This window comes from Varanus komodoensis, unplaced genomic scaffold (assembly GCF_004798865.1).
Source record: "Varanus komodoensis strain SLA01 unplaced genomic scaffold, ASM479886v1 scaffold25, whole genome shotgun sequence".
NCBI lineage: Eukaryota > Metazoa > Chordata > Lepidosauria > Squamata > Varanidae > Varanus > Varanus komodoensis.
The window spans coordinates 1-18,093 of NW_025335661.1; the positions used below are offsets into that span (position 1 = coordinate 1).

Consider the following 18,093-nt stretch of genomic DNA (forward strand, 5'->3'; position numbering starts at 1 on the left):
GAAAAAAAAATTAACCTAGTCAACGGTGACAAAAACAAATGTTGCTATCTAGGATATGACAAGCAGAGAAGAAAATTCACAAGTCATTTCAAAATATGAAAGAGAAGGGGTATTTGTATGCTGACTAGTTTACTAACAATTGTATTACTTGACTTTGTAAATAGCAGGCAAATCTGCACATCTGTGGAAGCACAAAAATTACTAAATTAAAAATGCATAAAGGAAACTCAGATGTGGCACTTATTGATGTATTGGAGAAGGGACAGAAGACAATTGAGAAAAGAAGATGCGGGTGAAACTAAAAGGAAAAGTGACCAGTTTTTTCATCACCCCTGCCAAGTGGTTCAGTAGCCCCTTCCAAAAGCCTCTACCGGGTTCATACATCATGGCAGGCTACCCTGAACAACCAAACAAGCAGCCATGGATTGTCAGGGTGGCACACATGGTAAACAAGGACAGCACATTTGAACATCCTGACAAAGCCATCGTGCAACTAAGGGTGACATCCCATATTTGGTTAGATCGTGCAAACCACCTATGTGTCTTAATTCACTGAGGAGTATAAACAGCTGTGAGCTTCTGTTCCATTCTATATGGTTGATATTATGACAAAATGCTTATAATGGCCTTCGAAATGCCTGAACACATATTTTAACGATGTGGGAAGCAGTACGCTTATTAAGCGGAAAGCATATTATTTGAACCACTAGGTGGGGATAGACTAAAGGATTTGCAGGCACTCAGCTTGGAACACGTGAAATAAGCGTGATTATTGTTAAATTCCTTTGCTCAGAAGCAGTCCCCAGCAAACACTTGCAACCAGATTGCTCCTACTAAAGATCCAAGCTGAAGGGCATTCTAGTTTTGTCAGGCTTGGGATTTGCCAGTCTAGAAATCAAACATTCTTGGTGGGGTTCATACCCCCGGAGAATTCCATACTATTCAACAGATTTTTGTTTGTTTAAACAGTTTAGTTTTGTTCAAAAGCTTTATTTATGTATGTATGTATGTATGTATGTATGTATGTATGTATGTATTAGGTGACTTGGAGATGTCACCCTATAAAACATCCCTCAAGATGCCTGGGAGTCATCTGAAACTATTTGCTTTGGGGTTGTTTCAGGTGCACCCACTCCGTTGGCTGCCAGAATATGTGGACAGGTGTAGGGGTTGAGAGAGGAATTACTGGCCTATGGCACCCTTTTTGACTCCCATACGCTTAGGATATTTAGGCCTGTTGCTGCAAGATACCATTGCAAAGTGCATGTAGTGGTGATCATTAAAAGAAAGGCGTTTGGGACTGCTTAGGTGGTGAAAAGTGAGATATGGCTTCTCATTTCTCCATCACCACACAAAGAATAATTTGGTTTTAATACCAAAGTTACCTACCGTAAAGCACCGTTGTAGCCATAGTATCTTTCATTGCTGTTTGGTTTGCATTTGTATGAATCCGGGACGCCAGCTTGAGAGCCCCTGCACAGCTTGCAGAGTGGAGATTCATTTGGTGCTCCTGGTGCACAACTTTCACTGAAGAATTTACCTGACATGTGGACAGAGGACAGCCAAATTGAATTTCTCCATTTCTGTTCTTCTAATTAACCTAAGACTATATTTGCATTGAAATTACTTGTCTGAAATTAACAGGGGAAGATACTGGTCCAAGATGCTTGTATTGGCAGGCAAGAAAGCAAGCTCAGGTGAAAGGTATTGAAATACCAGGAACACTGTCTTTTCAAGATGGTTTATCAACCGTCGTGTTTTCAGCACAAACTACATTGCCAACTGATTGGTGCTCTCCAAGAAGCAATGGCAAAAACATCCATGAACTGTATTTGGTGATATCAGCTGAAAAAATGGAATAGCAGCAGCCCAATGTTCCATCCTGGCTGAACTTGCCAAGAGACACAGCTTCTGGATCCTGTGTGTGTGCTTGGTGGCCATATGGAATGACAGTGGCAGGCCTAAGACCATGAAGACGAGGACAAGAGGGGCAGGGCACAAGGGAGTGGGAAGAAAATGCCCCATTCCTCTGCTGCGGCCTTTTAGACTATACAGTCCCACTACCTTCTAGAACTGAGAAGAGGTGTGTCCTTTGGACTCATTGACTCCCTTCTCATTCTAGTGTAAATCACTGTGCATAGCACTCTTGTGCATAGCATGTGCCAAGAGAAAGAATTACTCTTTTCAGCTGCAGCTGTCCTGGCTGTGATCTTCCATTTTTACACCTCCTAAGTTTTCCCACTGTTGTTTTTAATCTGTTTTATCAGTACAAATATCCATTAAGGAGGGAAAGATAGAAGAGCAGCAACAGGGCTTCTCACTGGTAGTCCAAGTAATCCTAATCTGGGAACACCCTTGCTGTATTTGGACCAATCGCTGTTTTGCCTAACCAACTTCACAAAGCTGCTGTGAAGGTAAAAGAGGGGATCTGTGTCCTGCTCTGGGCTCCTTGGAAGAAGGCAAAGTAGCGGTGTGCTAAACAAATAAACCTAATGTTACCCACCAAAGTCACAGCTCCTATTATTCTGTTTATAAATCAAGCCCATGGGGATATTCCAGCCAGCAGTTCTATCAACACCAGTGTGGCAAGACTTCTTTCCTTTCAGAGTGTGCCATGTGATGCCCTCATTTTCCTTCTTGGCAACAGCCACAGCAGTATAGCCTTTAACTGGAGACAGAGGAGAGGCAAACAAAGTCAATCAACTGAGAGCCCAAATCTATCAATGCATAGGAAGCAGGCACAACCCTGCAAGCACCTCCCACGTTGGGTTGTATGTAACCCTCCATTGTTATATTCATATTTGAAAGATCTGCATATGGGGAACCAAGAATGCTTTGGCTATGGACCAACTGGATTTTCTTGACGCTTTGCTAATGGACACAGACATTCTGAAACAGGCAGGTAGCATTTCTTCCTTTGTGCATGATCTCCCCATCCCCAGCAGATGAGGGGAGAATGAGATTTGCCAGAAAGATCTGGCAGTGTTTTCAGTTTCCCAAATAAAGGCTTTAACATATTCAAAATATTGTCAGTGCCTGTGTACTCAGAGCCATATGAAGCAGAATGCAGAAACTGGCTCAGGTGGTAGATGCTGTGGGGTGGCAGTTCAGCCCCCCTGGCACACTCCAGCCACCCTCCAGAGCTGTCCAGCAATTCCCCATATGCCTGGTTTTACTGGCTGTGCCGTACATCTGCTGCTGCACCCCGAAACCAGCCTAACGTGCCCAGGTACAGTGGAAGACGCTACCTTTGCTCAGTGCTGAAGGAGTCATCCACACAGGAAACGGGGGTGGGGGGTACCACCTTGCCCTTTGCATCAAGCAGCAAGATGTCCTGGACCAACCTTGTGTGTCTCCCAGTGTTACTCACCTGTTGCCGGTATTTCTGTATTGTCACATGGATTCGGCTCAGCTGGGTCAATTTCTGCATTGAGAACAAGAAAGAGAATTCTGAGACAATACATTGACACCAAGCTTGCTGTGAATGCAATGCAAATAAGGTCTCTCGTGGATACAAATCTGAGGGGCAAAAGCAGGATGTTTTCTGAAAACTTAGCATAAGGCACAGGTGGAAACTGCCAAAGCATTTGCATGATAAAGTGCTGTAACGTCAGCAAGTCAACCTGGGGAGGGATAAATCTGTTGCACAGAAGGCTCCCTTACCATATGACCCTATTAATCTTGTCCCATTTTCCTTTGCTCAGCCTCAGATTGGTCTCAGCAGGATGGGGCATCAAGCAAGGACATGAGGAAGTGTACAAATCCATGTGGCCTGGATCGGAGACTGACCTTTCTGACTCTACAAAATAACTTCTTATAATGTTTTTACATGATAAATATAATGTGGTTTGGAATTATGAATGAGCAATTAAGTGGCTAAGTTAGCTGATGACACCAAATTAATTAGGGCGATTAAAAAACAGAAAAATTGCAAAGAAGTCCAAAAGGATATCCCCAAACTGGAAGAATTAACAGATGTGATACAGTGTAAGCAACTGCAAATATAAAGTAAAGCAAACTGGGGCAGAAAATCCTAACATCATGATCACATTGTATTTGAAATGAGCTGGTAATACTAAAAATTTTGACTGAGCATACAGCTCCTGTGAAGAAGGCAAATACCATGTTGGGCATAATCAAATAAGGAGTTAAAAATAAAGCCACCAACATCATTCTGCCCTTATATCGGGGCAGCCAATTTCAAGGTCTGTGGGGAAATTCCCTGCCTGGGGCCTACAGGAGCCCACTCCATTTACTACCAACATTCATGGTGCAGCAGCACTGCAGCGATGATGATGATGATGATGGGAAAAAAGAAAAAGTCCCAATTTTCCCCTTGGTGTTGCTTCTTCACTGCATCTCAGCAGCATACTGCAACTTCTTCAGGAAAAAGCATCCCTTCTTGGCAGAGTGGTAGTGAGGTTCTGCAGCCCATGGGCCTGATACTGCCCACCCCCCATACAAACCAATGGTGTGACCATACTTGGAATAAACACAGTGTAGAGCGGTGATCGCCACACTGAAGAAAAGAATGTACAAAGATGCAGCTTAAGATAATGGGCTGAGAAACACTGACTGGCCCAAGGTCCCCTAATGAGCTTCACAGCAAGTGGGCCTGGAACCTGGATCATCCGGCTCCCCAGTCCAACACACACCCCCATCACCACACCACACCACACCATAAAAGTGCCCATTCCATTGAACCCTGTGTTTTCCTCAATCTGAAGGCCCATCAGAAAGCATCTCCAGCCACACACATCTGTCAACCGGTGCTCCCAGTCATTTATTCAACCAGACATTTTTTATACTTACTGTAAACTTCTGCCATGGCTGGCACCAAGCCACACTTTCCTGCAGTGTACACGTGTCCTCCATCCAAGCTCATTGCATCAGCCTCACCTTTCTGAAAAGAAAATCATATATGCAAAGATCAGAGTCATGACATGAGTGTGGATATTAATGTAAGCAGGACTCCACCTTCCATACACAAGAAGAAGAAATAAGCAACCTTGGGAAAACCCTGAGTGTTGTAGAGTTTTTAAAAATGAAGGAAGAAAGCCTTCAAACCCTGCATACTGGCTCTTTGCAGGGGACATTGAACATGCACAGTGGAGGGAGAATGCTGGCTGACTGTTGGCAGAACAAAACAAAACAAAAATAAGGGAAGACCATGGCTGACCGGAACCCTAAACAACACTATTATCATTACTATTTATAGAAATATTATGCACTATAATATTATCCTGGGAGAGGCCCTGGAGAGAGGGACCTGGAAATGTACATGAGTGGATGATTGTAAGAACACAATACATGCCTCACATGTCCCAACTTCATGAGGAAAACTAGAAGGAATGGGTCAGGGGAGCATCTTAGATGGAGGATGGATAAAAACGGTAGACAGGTGGATAAGGTGTGCGCCAACCACGAGGTTCAGTTTGGGCCTTGATTTGGCAATTCAGACAACAAGCCGCTTCAATTCAACCCTATCTGAGTCCAAATCCAATTCTTCATTCAGCATTTCCATTCCTTAGGCCCCCAATTACTATCATTAGAAATCAAACAATATTTATACAAGCTGCCCATTTTGTCAGGGTTGAGGTTATTTGCAGGCTTATTCATCCCTTACAGGGGATTACCTCTCCCAAAATTCAGATGAGGTTTTGCACACTTTTGATTTAGAAAAGGAGAGAACAGACAACAACTTTCTGTTCCTTAGCAGAACTGGATGAAATTTGCAGGGCTTCTTGCAACTTCTGAGATGATCGAGCCTGCCAAGCTTCAGAAGAATACATACAAAGCCAGCTTGATAGTCCATTAGTTGCAAAAACAAAAGGATGTTCTTGTCCCGCTATGCTTTTTGGGGGGGGGATGGGCAATTGTCATGAAAATGACATACAGCTTAGAGGTGCAGGATAGTTCAGTGGTTTTGTAAAATGGGAGTGCCCAACTTAGGCGTGAGAGGGAGTTTATTCCATTCATAGATTTGTTTGTTTTCTTTTCAGTTGCCCCTAAAGTCACAGAAAATGCACCAGAGATGACAATAGACATGTCCACAGTTGGCAGAGCCAGAAGGACTTTCTCATAAATTTTGGAAGAGCTCTACTCCCATTTTTTTCCAAATCAACCAGATTTGATTCTGAATTGGAATTTATCAGGCACTACTAATAAAGTGTATTTCCATTGACAACCGGCCTAATGCATACCCCTAACAGAAAAGAAAGAAGGAAGGAAGATGTTAGATGATTGCTAGATGGACAGACAGACAGGCATGTGCTAGGGTGGAAGCAGGAAGACATGCACACGTGGCTTCCGTCGCTGTCCTCAATGGAAAGACACAAAGAAACTGTGTGCAAACTTAAACCCTTACCAAGATGCTGATAATGCAGTGTTCTGTAGTGTCACCCACAGCACACTCAATGTGACCATCGCTCAGTGCACTCCATATATCACACTTTGTCTTTTCAGGCTTGCCAACAGCACACCATACAATCTTTTCTGCAATCTTGTCTGTTGCAGGAGCAGGAGGTCTCTCTAAGGAAACAGAAATAACTGATACATTATCAGTAACCAGTGACTTTTCCTTGTCTATGCCTATACTGTTTTATTGTCTTTTCGGAAGTGTGGTTTCTTTTCTTTTTTACTTTTTGGCAGCTGGATGTTCTCCCATTGCACCAGCCAGTGGGGAAGCAGTCAGTCTCACTTGCCCTCCGCTTAACCAGGACCAGCCCTGTGTAAGATCTTGCAGTCAGTATCATTTTGTGATTTTCTTGTACAATACTCTGGATAGTGGGGCCTATCTTCAATTTTTTTATTTATTTGATGATGATGATGATGATGATGATGATGATGATTAAACAACAAGAGCATCACTCAATGGCAAGGCAGTTATCTTCCAAAACATGGTGAGCTGCTCTTAGTCAGCTGGAACATAAAGGGAATTTTTCTTCGGTAGGTCGTCATGGTTCAGTCATTTACAAAAATTGGTCCACATTCAGGAGCCTAAGCAAATTATATAACCGAGCAGAAAAAAGATGATTCCAACTCTACACTTTCCCCCTTTATATAAGCTGCAGAAGGCAGAAGTCAATGTAAGACACATACAGTCAGCTGGGAGGGAATGTTGAACTTGCAGTCCTGTGCTGAGTAGGGGTTGGACACAATGGCCCCCTGGTCCCTTCCAACTCTACTATTCTATGATAAGCCAGTATTCGAAAGACTGTATTCGGTGTGAATGACTGTAAAACTTCAGAGGAGGTTCTCCCGTTGGTTCCACCCACCGTTAGAGTTACAATTGGTGCAGCTATGAGAAAGAGCCTTCTCAGTGGTTACTCCCAGATTCTGGGACTCCCTACCAAGAAAGCTTTTGCCCTCCTTCACATAAAGTTGTTGTCTTAAATCAGGTAGGCCTGTGGCAGGTAAGCTGGTTTTCTGATGAAGGGTTTTTATAAGTGGTTGGGTGTTGTTACTGGTTTTGACTGATCCTGTTTTATTTTAATTGTACCTTTCTTTATATTTCCATTCTACTCTTGTCCTATTTTGGGGGGAATGGCAAGTTGTACATTTGATGAACAAATAAAAAATAAATAGTACTGCTGACAGTAGATTCAGTTTCATAGTCTCCAGTGCCTTCTCATTTACCAGTGTTCACCATTTGTTTCATACTTGGCTGCTGACTCCCTGCTTACCTCTTCTGAGATTCTGAACTGAAGTATAAAACTCATAAGACAGGTAAAGCTTAGCATCAATCGATTTAGGAATACGGACAAAGTTGACAGCAGAGTCCCTAAACAAGAGGTCTTTGGGGGAGCCGGCAGGGGAGCCTCGAAGTTGGCATTCTGCTCGCCCATGGTTCTTAAACTGGTCCTAACAAAAGAAAACAACGATTCAGTGAGGAGCAAAAATAAGAAGAAAATTTAAGACCAGTTGAGCAAATGGGAATATTAAAGAACAGAAGATTAAACTTTCTGGCAGCTGGATGTTTTCCCATTGTACCAGCCAATGGGGAAGCAGTCAGTCTCACTTGCTCTCCCCTTAAAAAATGTCAGAACCAGCCCTGAGTAAGATCTTGCAATCAGTATCATTTCGTGACTTTATTTTACACTGCTCCAGATAGTGGGACCTATCTTCAATTTATTCATTTATTTATTTATTTATTTGTTGTTGTTGATGATGATGATGAATAAGAAGAAACAAGAGAGCCAGTGTGATGTAGTGGTTAAGAGCATGGGACTGGAACTCAGGCAATCTGAGTTCTAGTCCCCGCTCAGCCATGGAGCCAACTGGGTGACTTTGGGCCAGTCACAGACGCGCAGCCCAACCTACCTCACAGGGTTGTTGTTGTGGGGATAAGATGGAGGAGGAGAACGATGTAAGCTGCCTTGAGCCCTTTGTAGGAAAAGGCAGGATATAAATCGAAAAAATAAATATATATAAGGTAAAAAGGTAAAGGTTTCCCCTTGATATTACATCCAGTCATGCCTGACTCTAGGGGGCAGTGCTCATCTCCATTTCCCAGCCGAGGGAGCCAGCGTTTGTCCTCAGACAGTCTCCGTGGTCATGTGGCCGGCAGCACTAAACACCGAAGTGCACGGAATGCTGTTACCTGCCCACCAAAATGGTACCTTTTTATCTACTTGCATTTGCATGCTTTCGAACCACAAGGTTGGCAGGAGCTGGGACAGAGCAACGGGAACTCACCCCGTTGTGCAGATTCGACCCGGCAACCTTTCGATCTACCAGCTCAGCAGCACAGCGGTTTAAACCACTGCACCACCTGCAGTCCCTAAATACATATATAAATAAATAAACTGAAGACACCAAGAAACTAGGAAGAGCAAAGCATCTTGTCTCCTCATCCTCACCTCATATACACTTTTGTGACAGATATGTGTGGATGCCAAAGGTATAGATCCCTTTGCTTTAGAGGCAAAACAGAGGCAAAACAAGTCAAACCTGTCTGCATACTGCTTGTCATACTGTACTATAGAAAAGAAAAAAATTGTTGCATATGCTGCAATGACTTATTCGTTGGTCTCCCACTGGGCCATTACAATGTATTTAAATCAACCTACTCATTTGATTGATTGATTGATTGATTGATTAGGAATTTAATCTTGAATACATCCAAGAAGAGCGCTCATGTTTTCTGACCCTAAAAAGGACAGTACAAACGCACATGAAAAGGAGGTGGTTTCTAACTGATTTTTAAAACCTGGAAAAATTACATACATAAAGAGAGAGGGCCAAACAATAATAACAGCATGACAAATTATGATGTCCATGAAAATATGAACTCCCAAAATGTCATACATGAATGCACTATCGTGCCAGTAAGTCTTCAGTGCTAGGCTGATTCTCAAGAATCGGATGTCCCTTTGCAAAAGTACATAGTGTTCTTGAATCCCTTGCAGTAGTGAATCAGATTTAGCCAAATGAAGGTTGACAATGTAGTGGTTGTTTCAAGGTAAAAAGAGTGTGAGAAGAAATGGCGATGTTCTTTGATACCATGCTCAGAAGGAGCTGAGCAGGGGCCTGCAAAAGAAAAAAATCTCCCGCTCACACACACACACACACACACACGGTGGCATTGCGTGTGGGCATATATGGATATTCGTTGTTACGTGCCATCAGGTCATCTCCAACTTCGGCTGATTCTATGAATGAATGGTCCTCACAGTGTCCTGTCCATGTGCTTAGATAGGTTCACCTCTAGGAGGCCGAGTATGTCAGGTGCCTTTTTCCCTCTCCATTTGCCGTCTATGCTCCACGGGCTCAGCTGTCCTTACTTAGGGCACAGCGCAACGGCCTGACCCTCCAGGCACATAAGCCTCCCGACTCAGAGGCTTGCATGTATCCAATCACTGGAGCAAGGCACAGAGCAAGGCGTTCTCTGCTGCCACTGCACACACCCCTAGGAGGTGAAGGGAACCAGATCCCCTGGGCTCGTTCCCCAGACGCTGGAGCCCGACTTCCTGCACCAGGCTCAGGAGAAGGCTGGTTGCAAGGAATGGCGCCTGGTGCGACCACCCGCAGTGCTCTTTTTCTGCCCCTGGCACTGCCACCGCCAGGCCAATCAGCAGGAAAGGCGCCTGGCGTGACCTCTCTCAGAGCCCATCTCCTGCATCCTGCAGCCACTCCTGGGGGTCTGCACCTGATAGGAAAGGTTGCTGGTTGTGCCACTGGCGTTCCACAAGACTTTGCGGACTTCCTCTAGGCTCAGCTCCCTTTGCAGGACGGAGCTGAGCGTGAGAGGAGCTCCATGGAGGCTAGAGGGGTGGATTCTGAAAGGGGTCAGCCCAGCCCGACAATGGAATCAGCACAGGGAGATGGCCCCAGCCTGCTCTCCCCCTGCCACCCCAGCATGCCAAAATGGAATTAAATAGCATTCATGAGGAACCTGAATCCACATAAAGAACAAATTTGCATGACTGAACTCAACTGACTGTGAATCAGAAGAACCGTGGACTGAAACCAAAGAACTACTACAATGGCCAGTGCAAACAAATAGAACAAAAAAGGAAAAAGAAGATCTAAGAACTCAAAGGGAAGCTCAGACCCTGATTAAAAAGACCCACGGAGGAACATAGTATCTGACAGGAGAAAGAGAAGGTTGAAATAATATATGGAAGGGCCATGCAGAAGAGAGTAAAGGAGGACAATTTCCCTCAAAGAGGAATCCTGTGGGAAGAACATGGAGTATCATGTTCAGGACAAAAAAAATCCTCTTGTTTGTTCTCCGACTGCAAGAGAGACAGGCGACACCAACCAGTCATTTTCCATTAAAAAAGACTCTTTGCTGTACGTTCACACTAGCAATATAGAGTGAGCCTATATAGAGTAACGTTTTGTGATTTTTAGTAACAGAAAATTTCATAGGAGGAAACATTCAGTTCCTTTTGTACATGATTATCTTGATCTACTCTTCCAATTAAGACATTTGGTATCAAAACCTTTCTCTCCAGGCTTATCGTTAGAAATTCTGAACTCCTTTGCAGAGGTTTCTTGTATATTTTTGACCCTCTTGTGTCTCTCTGATGGAGCCTTAAGTAGCTGGCTCTTGTTGTTTGGTCACCAGGGAAAAATATATTCACCAATCAGAAAGTGAAGTGAAAGTTGCTTTGAAAGCACTTGGAAGGAATAAATCACCTAGACGAGATGAGCTACCAATACAACTATTCCAAGCTGCAGAGGCTGAATCCATCCAAATCCTAACCAGAACATGCCAACAAATATGGAAAACAAGCCAATGGCCCACAGATGGAATATGTTCAATATATATATTACAATCCCCAAAAATGGAGATGCAAAAGAATGCAGCAATCATAGGACCATTGCACGAATTCCCCATGGAGTCAAAGTGCTGCTCAAGGTGTTTCAATGAAGAATTTTACTCCCTTTGGAACAAGAAATGCCTGGCATTCAAGCTGGATTCTGAACAGGAAGAGGCACTTGAAATCATATCACAAATATGCATGGGTTACTGAAGTGCACCAGAGAATTTCAAAAGATCAGTTATAGACTACAGCAATGCCTTTGACCATGTGGACTACAAGAAAGCTAAGGATGGTCCTAAAATAGATGGATGTGCCTCTGCTCTTAATTGTCCTGATGCATAACCTGCGTCATGGACAAGAAGTTACCATCTGGACAGAGTATGAAGATACAGAATGGTTTCCTATAGGCAGAATAGTCAGACAAGAGGAAAACCAACTGTGAGATGACTTGATCCCATACAGCAAGCCACAGCCTTGAGTACACAGGAGCGGAACAGGCCTGTCAAGGGCACAACATTCTGGAGCATTCATAGGAGTACCATGAGTGAAAATGACTTGACAAGTCCTCAGTGACCACCTTCTAAAGTACCTAGTAAGTGTGGGAAAGCCTGAAGCTTCTCACTATGCAGAATTGGGTGCATGTGTACAACAATCTTTTCCTGCTAGTGGACATCGTTCTGCTTGAAATCCTTCATACAGTTTGGATTGGAATGCTTTATTTCTGACCTGTTTGGGGAAAAAAATCTGGGAGTTACCTCTGCATAGGAGAGAAGTGCCCAGATGTCATCTACTCCGGTGTAATCATTTCGTACCACCACAGCATGAGCAGGAACTTTAGCAATGTAACAGAGATGATACTCTTCAATAGGCCTCTTTGTGCCATCAGTACAGAGCAGCTCATACTTTGCCCTTTCTTCTGGACTGAGAGCTAACAAAATTGAAAAGCAACAATGAGATATAAAGCCAAAGAGTAAGACAAGCCGCCGAGCTGCTAGAAAATTGGAGGTGAGAGAAGAAGCCATGACTAATGAAAAGAAACTAGGTCAGTAAAAATTCACAGTCATGTGGTATAGATCCTAAAGGCCTACAGCAGCCTTCTCCAACCTGGTGGCCTTCAGAGGCGTTTGGACCAGAACTCCCAAAACTCCCTTCAGCAGGGCCATTGACTGGGGATCTGGGCAGCATTACAGGGCTGGGGATGTAGAAAAGGATAACCAAAGTGACCAAAGTGTATGAGCAACTCCCTTTATTTTTACTTTATTTATTTTATTACCATACCACCCAACAGCCAAAGCTCTCTGAGCAGTTCACAGCAGCACATAAAATATATAAAAAATAAAATGCAATATAAAATGTGGATGACAATAACAACATCATAAAAATGGCACTATGAAATTTATAAGCCATATTAAAATCTGAATTGAAACAGCTAGAACAGCTAACACAAATCAAATCACAGGACCTGTTGAACACCTGACATAATACCCCAATCTGTTTTAAGCTGGTTATGCCCTGTCACAGAGGGCAATCTTAACCCGGCACCAAAAGGATAACAGAGCTGGCTCCTCCAGTTGCAGAAAGGTTCTAGTGTTTGGGCCGTTTTAGCTTAGAAAAAAGGCAAATATGAGATGAGACTATGCAAGTGCACAACTTGGTGCCTGTTGTGGAGAACATGGATAGTAACCTAGAACCTGGCATCAACCCATGTATCTGGGAGATTCACGTCGAATAAAAGGAAGTACTTCTTCACACNCACACAGCATTTTGTTAAACTACAGAATTTAGAATTACAAAATGCAGCACTGGCTGCCAACTTGAATGGCTTTAAAACTGAATTAGACAAATACATGAAGGAGAAGCCTACCAACAGCTGCTAGTCATAACAGCTTCATAATCCTCCGACATTACAGGAATATGCCTCTGAATGCCAGTTGTTGGGAAACGTGAATCAGAGGGTGCTATTGTCCCAATGGACCACTGATCTCAGCAGGCATCTGGTTCACACATTAGCATAATAACACAACCAACTCAGCACAAGGAACTCAACACAGATTGACTCAAACATATGAATTCCCTCTGTACAGTAGGCCATGAAAATAAATTTTGCACAGTACTAAGTAAGCTAGACTATCCTGACTCCTTACCTAGTACAGTGTCATGGTTCACAAAGGCCACATCTCCAGCTCCAGATCTCAGACACCTTGAAGAAAAAGAGGAGGTGGAAAATATTAGAGCAACTCTAGCTTTGAATTTTGTTCTACACTCTAGTTCTATCTATACTTGCATCCCTTCCACTCATCCAAAGGAGAACAAACAGACTACAGATCATGGACTATGGTTTAATTTTGTTCAGTGCTGACACAAAGAAGTTATGGTGGTTCCTCGTGTGGAGAACTTTACAAATCATATTATGCCTATCAGGTATGGCTGGTCTTAATAATGGCCAGGTATTGGAAATGAGTGGTGAGAGTGTAGAAAAATAGGTAAGGCGTGAAGCTAAGGTGGTTCTGGAAAAGATTACCTGAAGAAGTGGTTTCCAAAGAGAGTGAAAGGGGCAAAGGAAATGGAGTCAAACAAGTTCAGTGTTTCAAAACAGACAGCATGGCTAACATTGTGTAGCCAATTTCTGGCCACCTATGATAATTAGAAAAAAACAGGTTTCTTTATATAAGAGAATGTCAAGGAGATAATAAAATCTGAGGAGACTCTAAATACTGCCTAGCACATTAGATCAATGCCACAGACAAGACCCCTGGAAGGCTTCCACACAATCATGTTTTGCATGATAGTTGCACCTTTGTTCCTCTTTTGCTCTTCCACGCTCTTCTTGTCTTCAGGGGTTGCATGCATCTGCTGTGGGGACTTTGCCATACCCTACTCTGAGGGTAGCAATTCTTTCTCCACTCAACAGCTGAATTGGCACAGAACATGTCTGAATCTTTAGCTCGAAGTGGGTGGGGTTTCCTTAGCTGCTGGCATGTGTCCACAGACATAGCACTTGATGTGGTGGTTTCCAGCTGAGCTGTCCATCATCTTTGCTCACATTTGCCCTACAGGAAAGGTGAGGAGCGAGTGCACTTGAGGAAGTTTCTCCTTCAAGAAGTGTTCCTTGTGGTGCAGGCTCAGCCACACGTCAACTTTGTTCACCCCTCAACTTTCGTGACAGAGCAAGAGATAGGACCTCTCAGTCTGAGGATCAAATTCCATTTCAGAGATGTTCTCAGTGGCCACATTCCAATGGTGGGCAGGGCTGAAGTCCAAAAGGGTAGGCCCAAATGATGCAAAAGGGCATTATATTCTAGCTTAATGCTCTTGGTGATGGTGTTCAGGGAGAGGCATTTCAGCTTTTTAGAATGGGGGCAAACTGCTTGAACGCCAAGAAAATGCCAAAGAATTGGTGGCTGGGGAAAAGGGGAAGGGACTGGGGGAACTGCATGTGCCCAGGGGAAGAACAGCAGAGGCCCAGACTGGGACCCCTGGTCTGACATTCCCCACCCCTGCAAAGGAGAGAGGTGATGGGTAAGCAACATTGAGTGAGCAGCCACCAAACATGCATGCGCACATACGCACTGCTCTGCTGTCTACAGAGTAGAAAATGATTTTGTAAATCTGCCAAAGATCTTTTGGGTTTTGTTTCCAACCAAACCCTGCACCATTCTGGGAGCCTCTGTTTGGCTTTCTTTCATTTGTTGTCATTGCTTCTTTGTAAAGCAGCAAACAGCAGCAGCACTATTCCCCCCACAGCGCTGTCCGACTCTACTGGAGGCATTTTGTTCTGTGTTTAATTCACAGAAGAATGTGCCCTCCCTCTCTCTTGCACTGAAGCGCACATCTGGGCAAACAAACACACACCCTACACTCCACAGATGGAAAGGTTAAATGGGGCTGGAATATGTTGTGATGGCTCATGGTTGTCCACTGATTTTCCTAGTCAGATATTTGGGGGCGGGGGCGGGGAAGCTATCAGAAATGTGGCACACATGCTTCCTCTCCCAGCTAAGGGGACACGGCTAAGGAATAGACAAAAGAAGGAAAGTTTGGGGAACAGACGGAAGCAGAGAAATGAATTCAGAATTACCTAGAACCAGGGACAAGAAAAGTTCAATCCCTTCTACTGGTAGATTGAGGTTTATTGATAAAACTCTGCAGTTGATCAGCAAGCCTTTCTGGTTCCCAATTGTTTAAGAACAGTGACAACAAAAACTGTCCCCCGACTGTCACTCAGAAATGAACCAGCTGTGACAACCAAGCAATCTTAAGGGGAAAGGGGGATAGATTTGGGCACGGCGTGTTCAGAAACTCCTTAGGCTGCACTCCTGCGTGTTTCCTGGGCCATCATTGTGCCCTTGGCTGAAGTGCTGGAACTTCAAAGTGCTAATGAAAACGAAATGGATCTATGCCTCACATTTATGCACCCTGTTGCTTATAAGCTAAAGGCCTCTTGTGAGTATAAGATGCCTTTCCCCAGAAAGCAGATGCGGAGTATCAGAAATACACAAGTACAACTTAAGTGGAAACACACAGTATATACACAAGCCTTTCCCAACCATGTCTCCCGTAGGTGCCTTAAACTACAACACCCACCATCCTCAGTCAGCATGATAAGGTATCAGGGATGATGGGCACTGCAGTCAACATATCCAGAGAGCATCAGCTTGCAGAAGGCTTAGTCTGCAACCATTTCAGTATGACCAGTATATTTTCAAATGAAACAAATGCTACAAAAATGCCAAACGTCTACAGTGCTGCCTCCACTAAAGGAAGCCAAATCCAGGGACAGCTGCCTCTGGAAAATTTCAGTACTCAGGGAAATGAGCAAGAACTGACAATACCACATGCAAAGATCTCTTCCATTGCAACTGACATCATCATATTTACCCCTTCATATTCATGACAAAGCACCGACACTTATTAGGACTATGCAAAAAAGTCAGCACAGAAACATATGCTACTCACTCAAAAGCTCCTGAATAGCCAGCGAAAGGATCATTCCGGCTACATTTTTCTGAACCTGTCCCAGCACATAAACGGCACAGATTTGGTTCTTCTTTAGGAGCTCCTGGGACACAGGAGGCTGAGAAAAACCTGGCTACGGCTATAAAAGAAACACACAGAGACAGGTAAGTGTCTTTCTCATTGAATTACACTCTCATATTAGTCTGTATAAGGAACGGGTTGACCATACAGACTTGTCAAACTATTCCTGCTAATACCTTTTACTTTAATTGATTGCTATTTGGCAACATAAATTACAGCATGGGGTGTCCAATATGGATCAGGACTAGAGTGGGAGAAAAAGTGCGGGAGATCCACTTTGTTAGGATCCCTATATAGATTTGACACGTACATTTGTTCTAGAGAAGGGGCAAGCAAAAGATCACTTTCCGTATGTTTGGAACTTTAGCTCCCATAAGTCCCAGCCAGCATGGCCAATGGTTAGTAATGCTGGAAGCTGAAGTCCAAAACATCTGGAGATCTTTGAAGGTGATGGCCAAATTCTACTATGGAGAAGCTTTCCGGGGCACATACAAATTGTGGTGGGGCTGAAGGGAAAAGGAGGCCAAAAATTTATTTATTTATTTATTTATTAAAACATTTCTATGCCGCCCCTTGCCGAAGCCTCGGGGCGGCTCACAACATTGAATAAAATACACAATAAATTAAAACAATAACAATTAAAATATATACAGTAGAATAAAATAAGCCGCCCTGGCCAAATAAAATTCAATAATATTAACATTTAAAATGCTGCTTAAATAAAAAGGTCTTTGCCTGGCGCCGAAAAACAAATAACGACGGCGCCAGGCAGACCTCTCTGGGGAGCGCATTCCATAACTTAGGCGCCACCACTGAGAAAGCCCTCCTCCGAGTAACCACCCTCCAAATTTCCTTCACTGAGGGCTCCCGGAGGAGGGCCTCTCCCACTGATCTCAGGGGGCGGCTGGGCAAAAAATCAAAAGTAATACCATATTTTAGCTTTACATTCTTACTGCCAATAGGTATACTTCATGAGAGGTACACTGGTACCTCAGTTCATGAACGCCTCAGTTCACGACCAAATCGGGTCACTAACAAACATTTCATAAAATTTTGACTCAGCTAGCGAGCTCCGCATTGGGTGGCTACCGCTATCACAGCCGTCTCCCCACCCCCTCAAGTGAGGAGATGGCCATGATCATGCTGGGGGCGGGGTGGGGGGGAGATGACCAAGATCGCGCCCATCTTTCCTTCCCAAGCACGCCCGTGATTGCACCTGTCTTTCCTGCAGGAGCTCAACCATGATCTCGGCCATCTCCCCGCCCCCCAGCATGACCATACCCGTCTCCCCCTCCACAAGCGCGCCCATGTTCATGCCCATCTCCCCCACCTCCAGTGTGCCGGGTGTGTGCAGAGATCACGGTCATGCTGGGGGAGCGGGGAGATGGCCGCACTCCTGCTCAGAGGGGTGGGGGGAGATGGCTGCGATCTGTGTTGTTCTTCGTCACTTTGCTTCACATTTTTTTGATCAAAAAGTTAGTTAATGAACGGATTAACCTTATTTACATTGAACCTTAAAGGGAAATTGAACTTGGCTCATGACCAATTTGGGTCAGGACCAGAGTCCTGGAACGAATTAAGTTCGTGAGCCAAGGTACCACTGTATTTCAACTTTCTGGAATGGGGGAAAACTGCAAAAAAGCAGGAAAACCATCAAATGATTGATGACTGGGGGAGACAGGGAAAGCCCCACAGGTCCACTGGCCTGGGGTTCAATAGCTCTGATTTAAAGTGAAAAAGGAGAAAATACAGTCATTTGTTAGAGTTACTGCATACTTTGGAT

General features: G+C 44.0%; 1 protein-coding gene across 1 annotated transcript in view; it reads right to left on the reverse strand.

Annotated features, from left to right (window-relative positions):
* Positions 1-1,364: 1,364 nt before the first annotated feature.
* The window catches only part of MELTF (melanotransferrin), a 23,572-nt gene continuing 6,843 nt past the window's right edge, over positions 1,365-18,093 (reverse strand). Inside the window, exons 5-13 of the mRNA XM_044432876.1 lie at positions 16,230-16,368; positions 13,418-13,473; positions 12,029-12,201; positions 7,686-7,863; positions 6,368-6,531; positions 4,813-4,903; positions 3,371-3,424; positions 2,504-2,668; positions 1,365-1,540 (exon numbers count right to left, since the gene is read on the reverse strand). Coding sequence (XP_044288811.1) covers positions 1,386-1,540; positions 2,504-2,668; positions 3,371-3,424; positions 4,813-4,903; positions 6,368-6,531; positions 7,686-7,863; positions 12,029-12,201; positions 13,418-13,473; positions 16,230-16,368 — 1,175 coding nt within the window. The 3' untranslated portion in view covers positions 1,365-1,385. The remainder of the gene's footprint in view (positions 1,541-2,503; positions 2,669-3,370; positions 3,425-4,812; positions 4,904-6,367; positions 6,532-7,685; positions 7,864-12,028; positions 12,202-13,417; positions 13,474-16,229; positions 16,369-18,093) is intronic.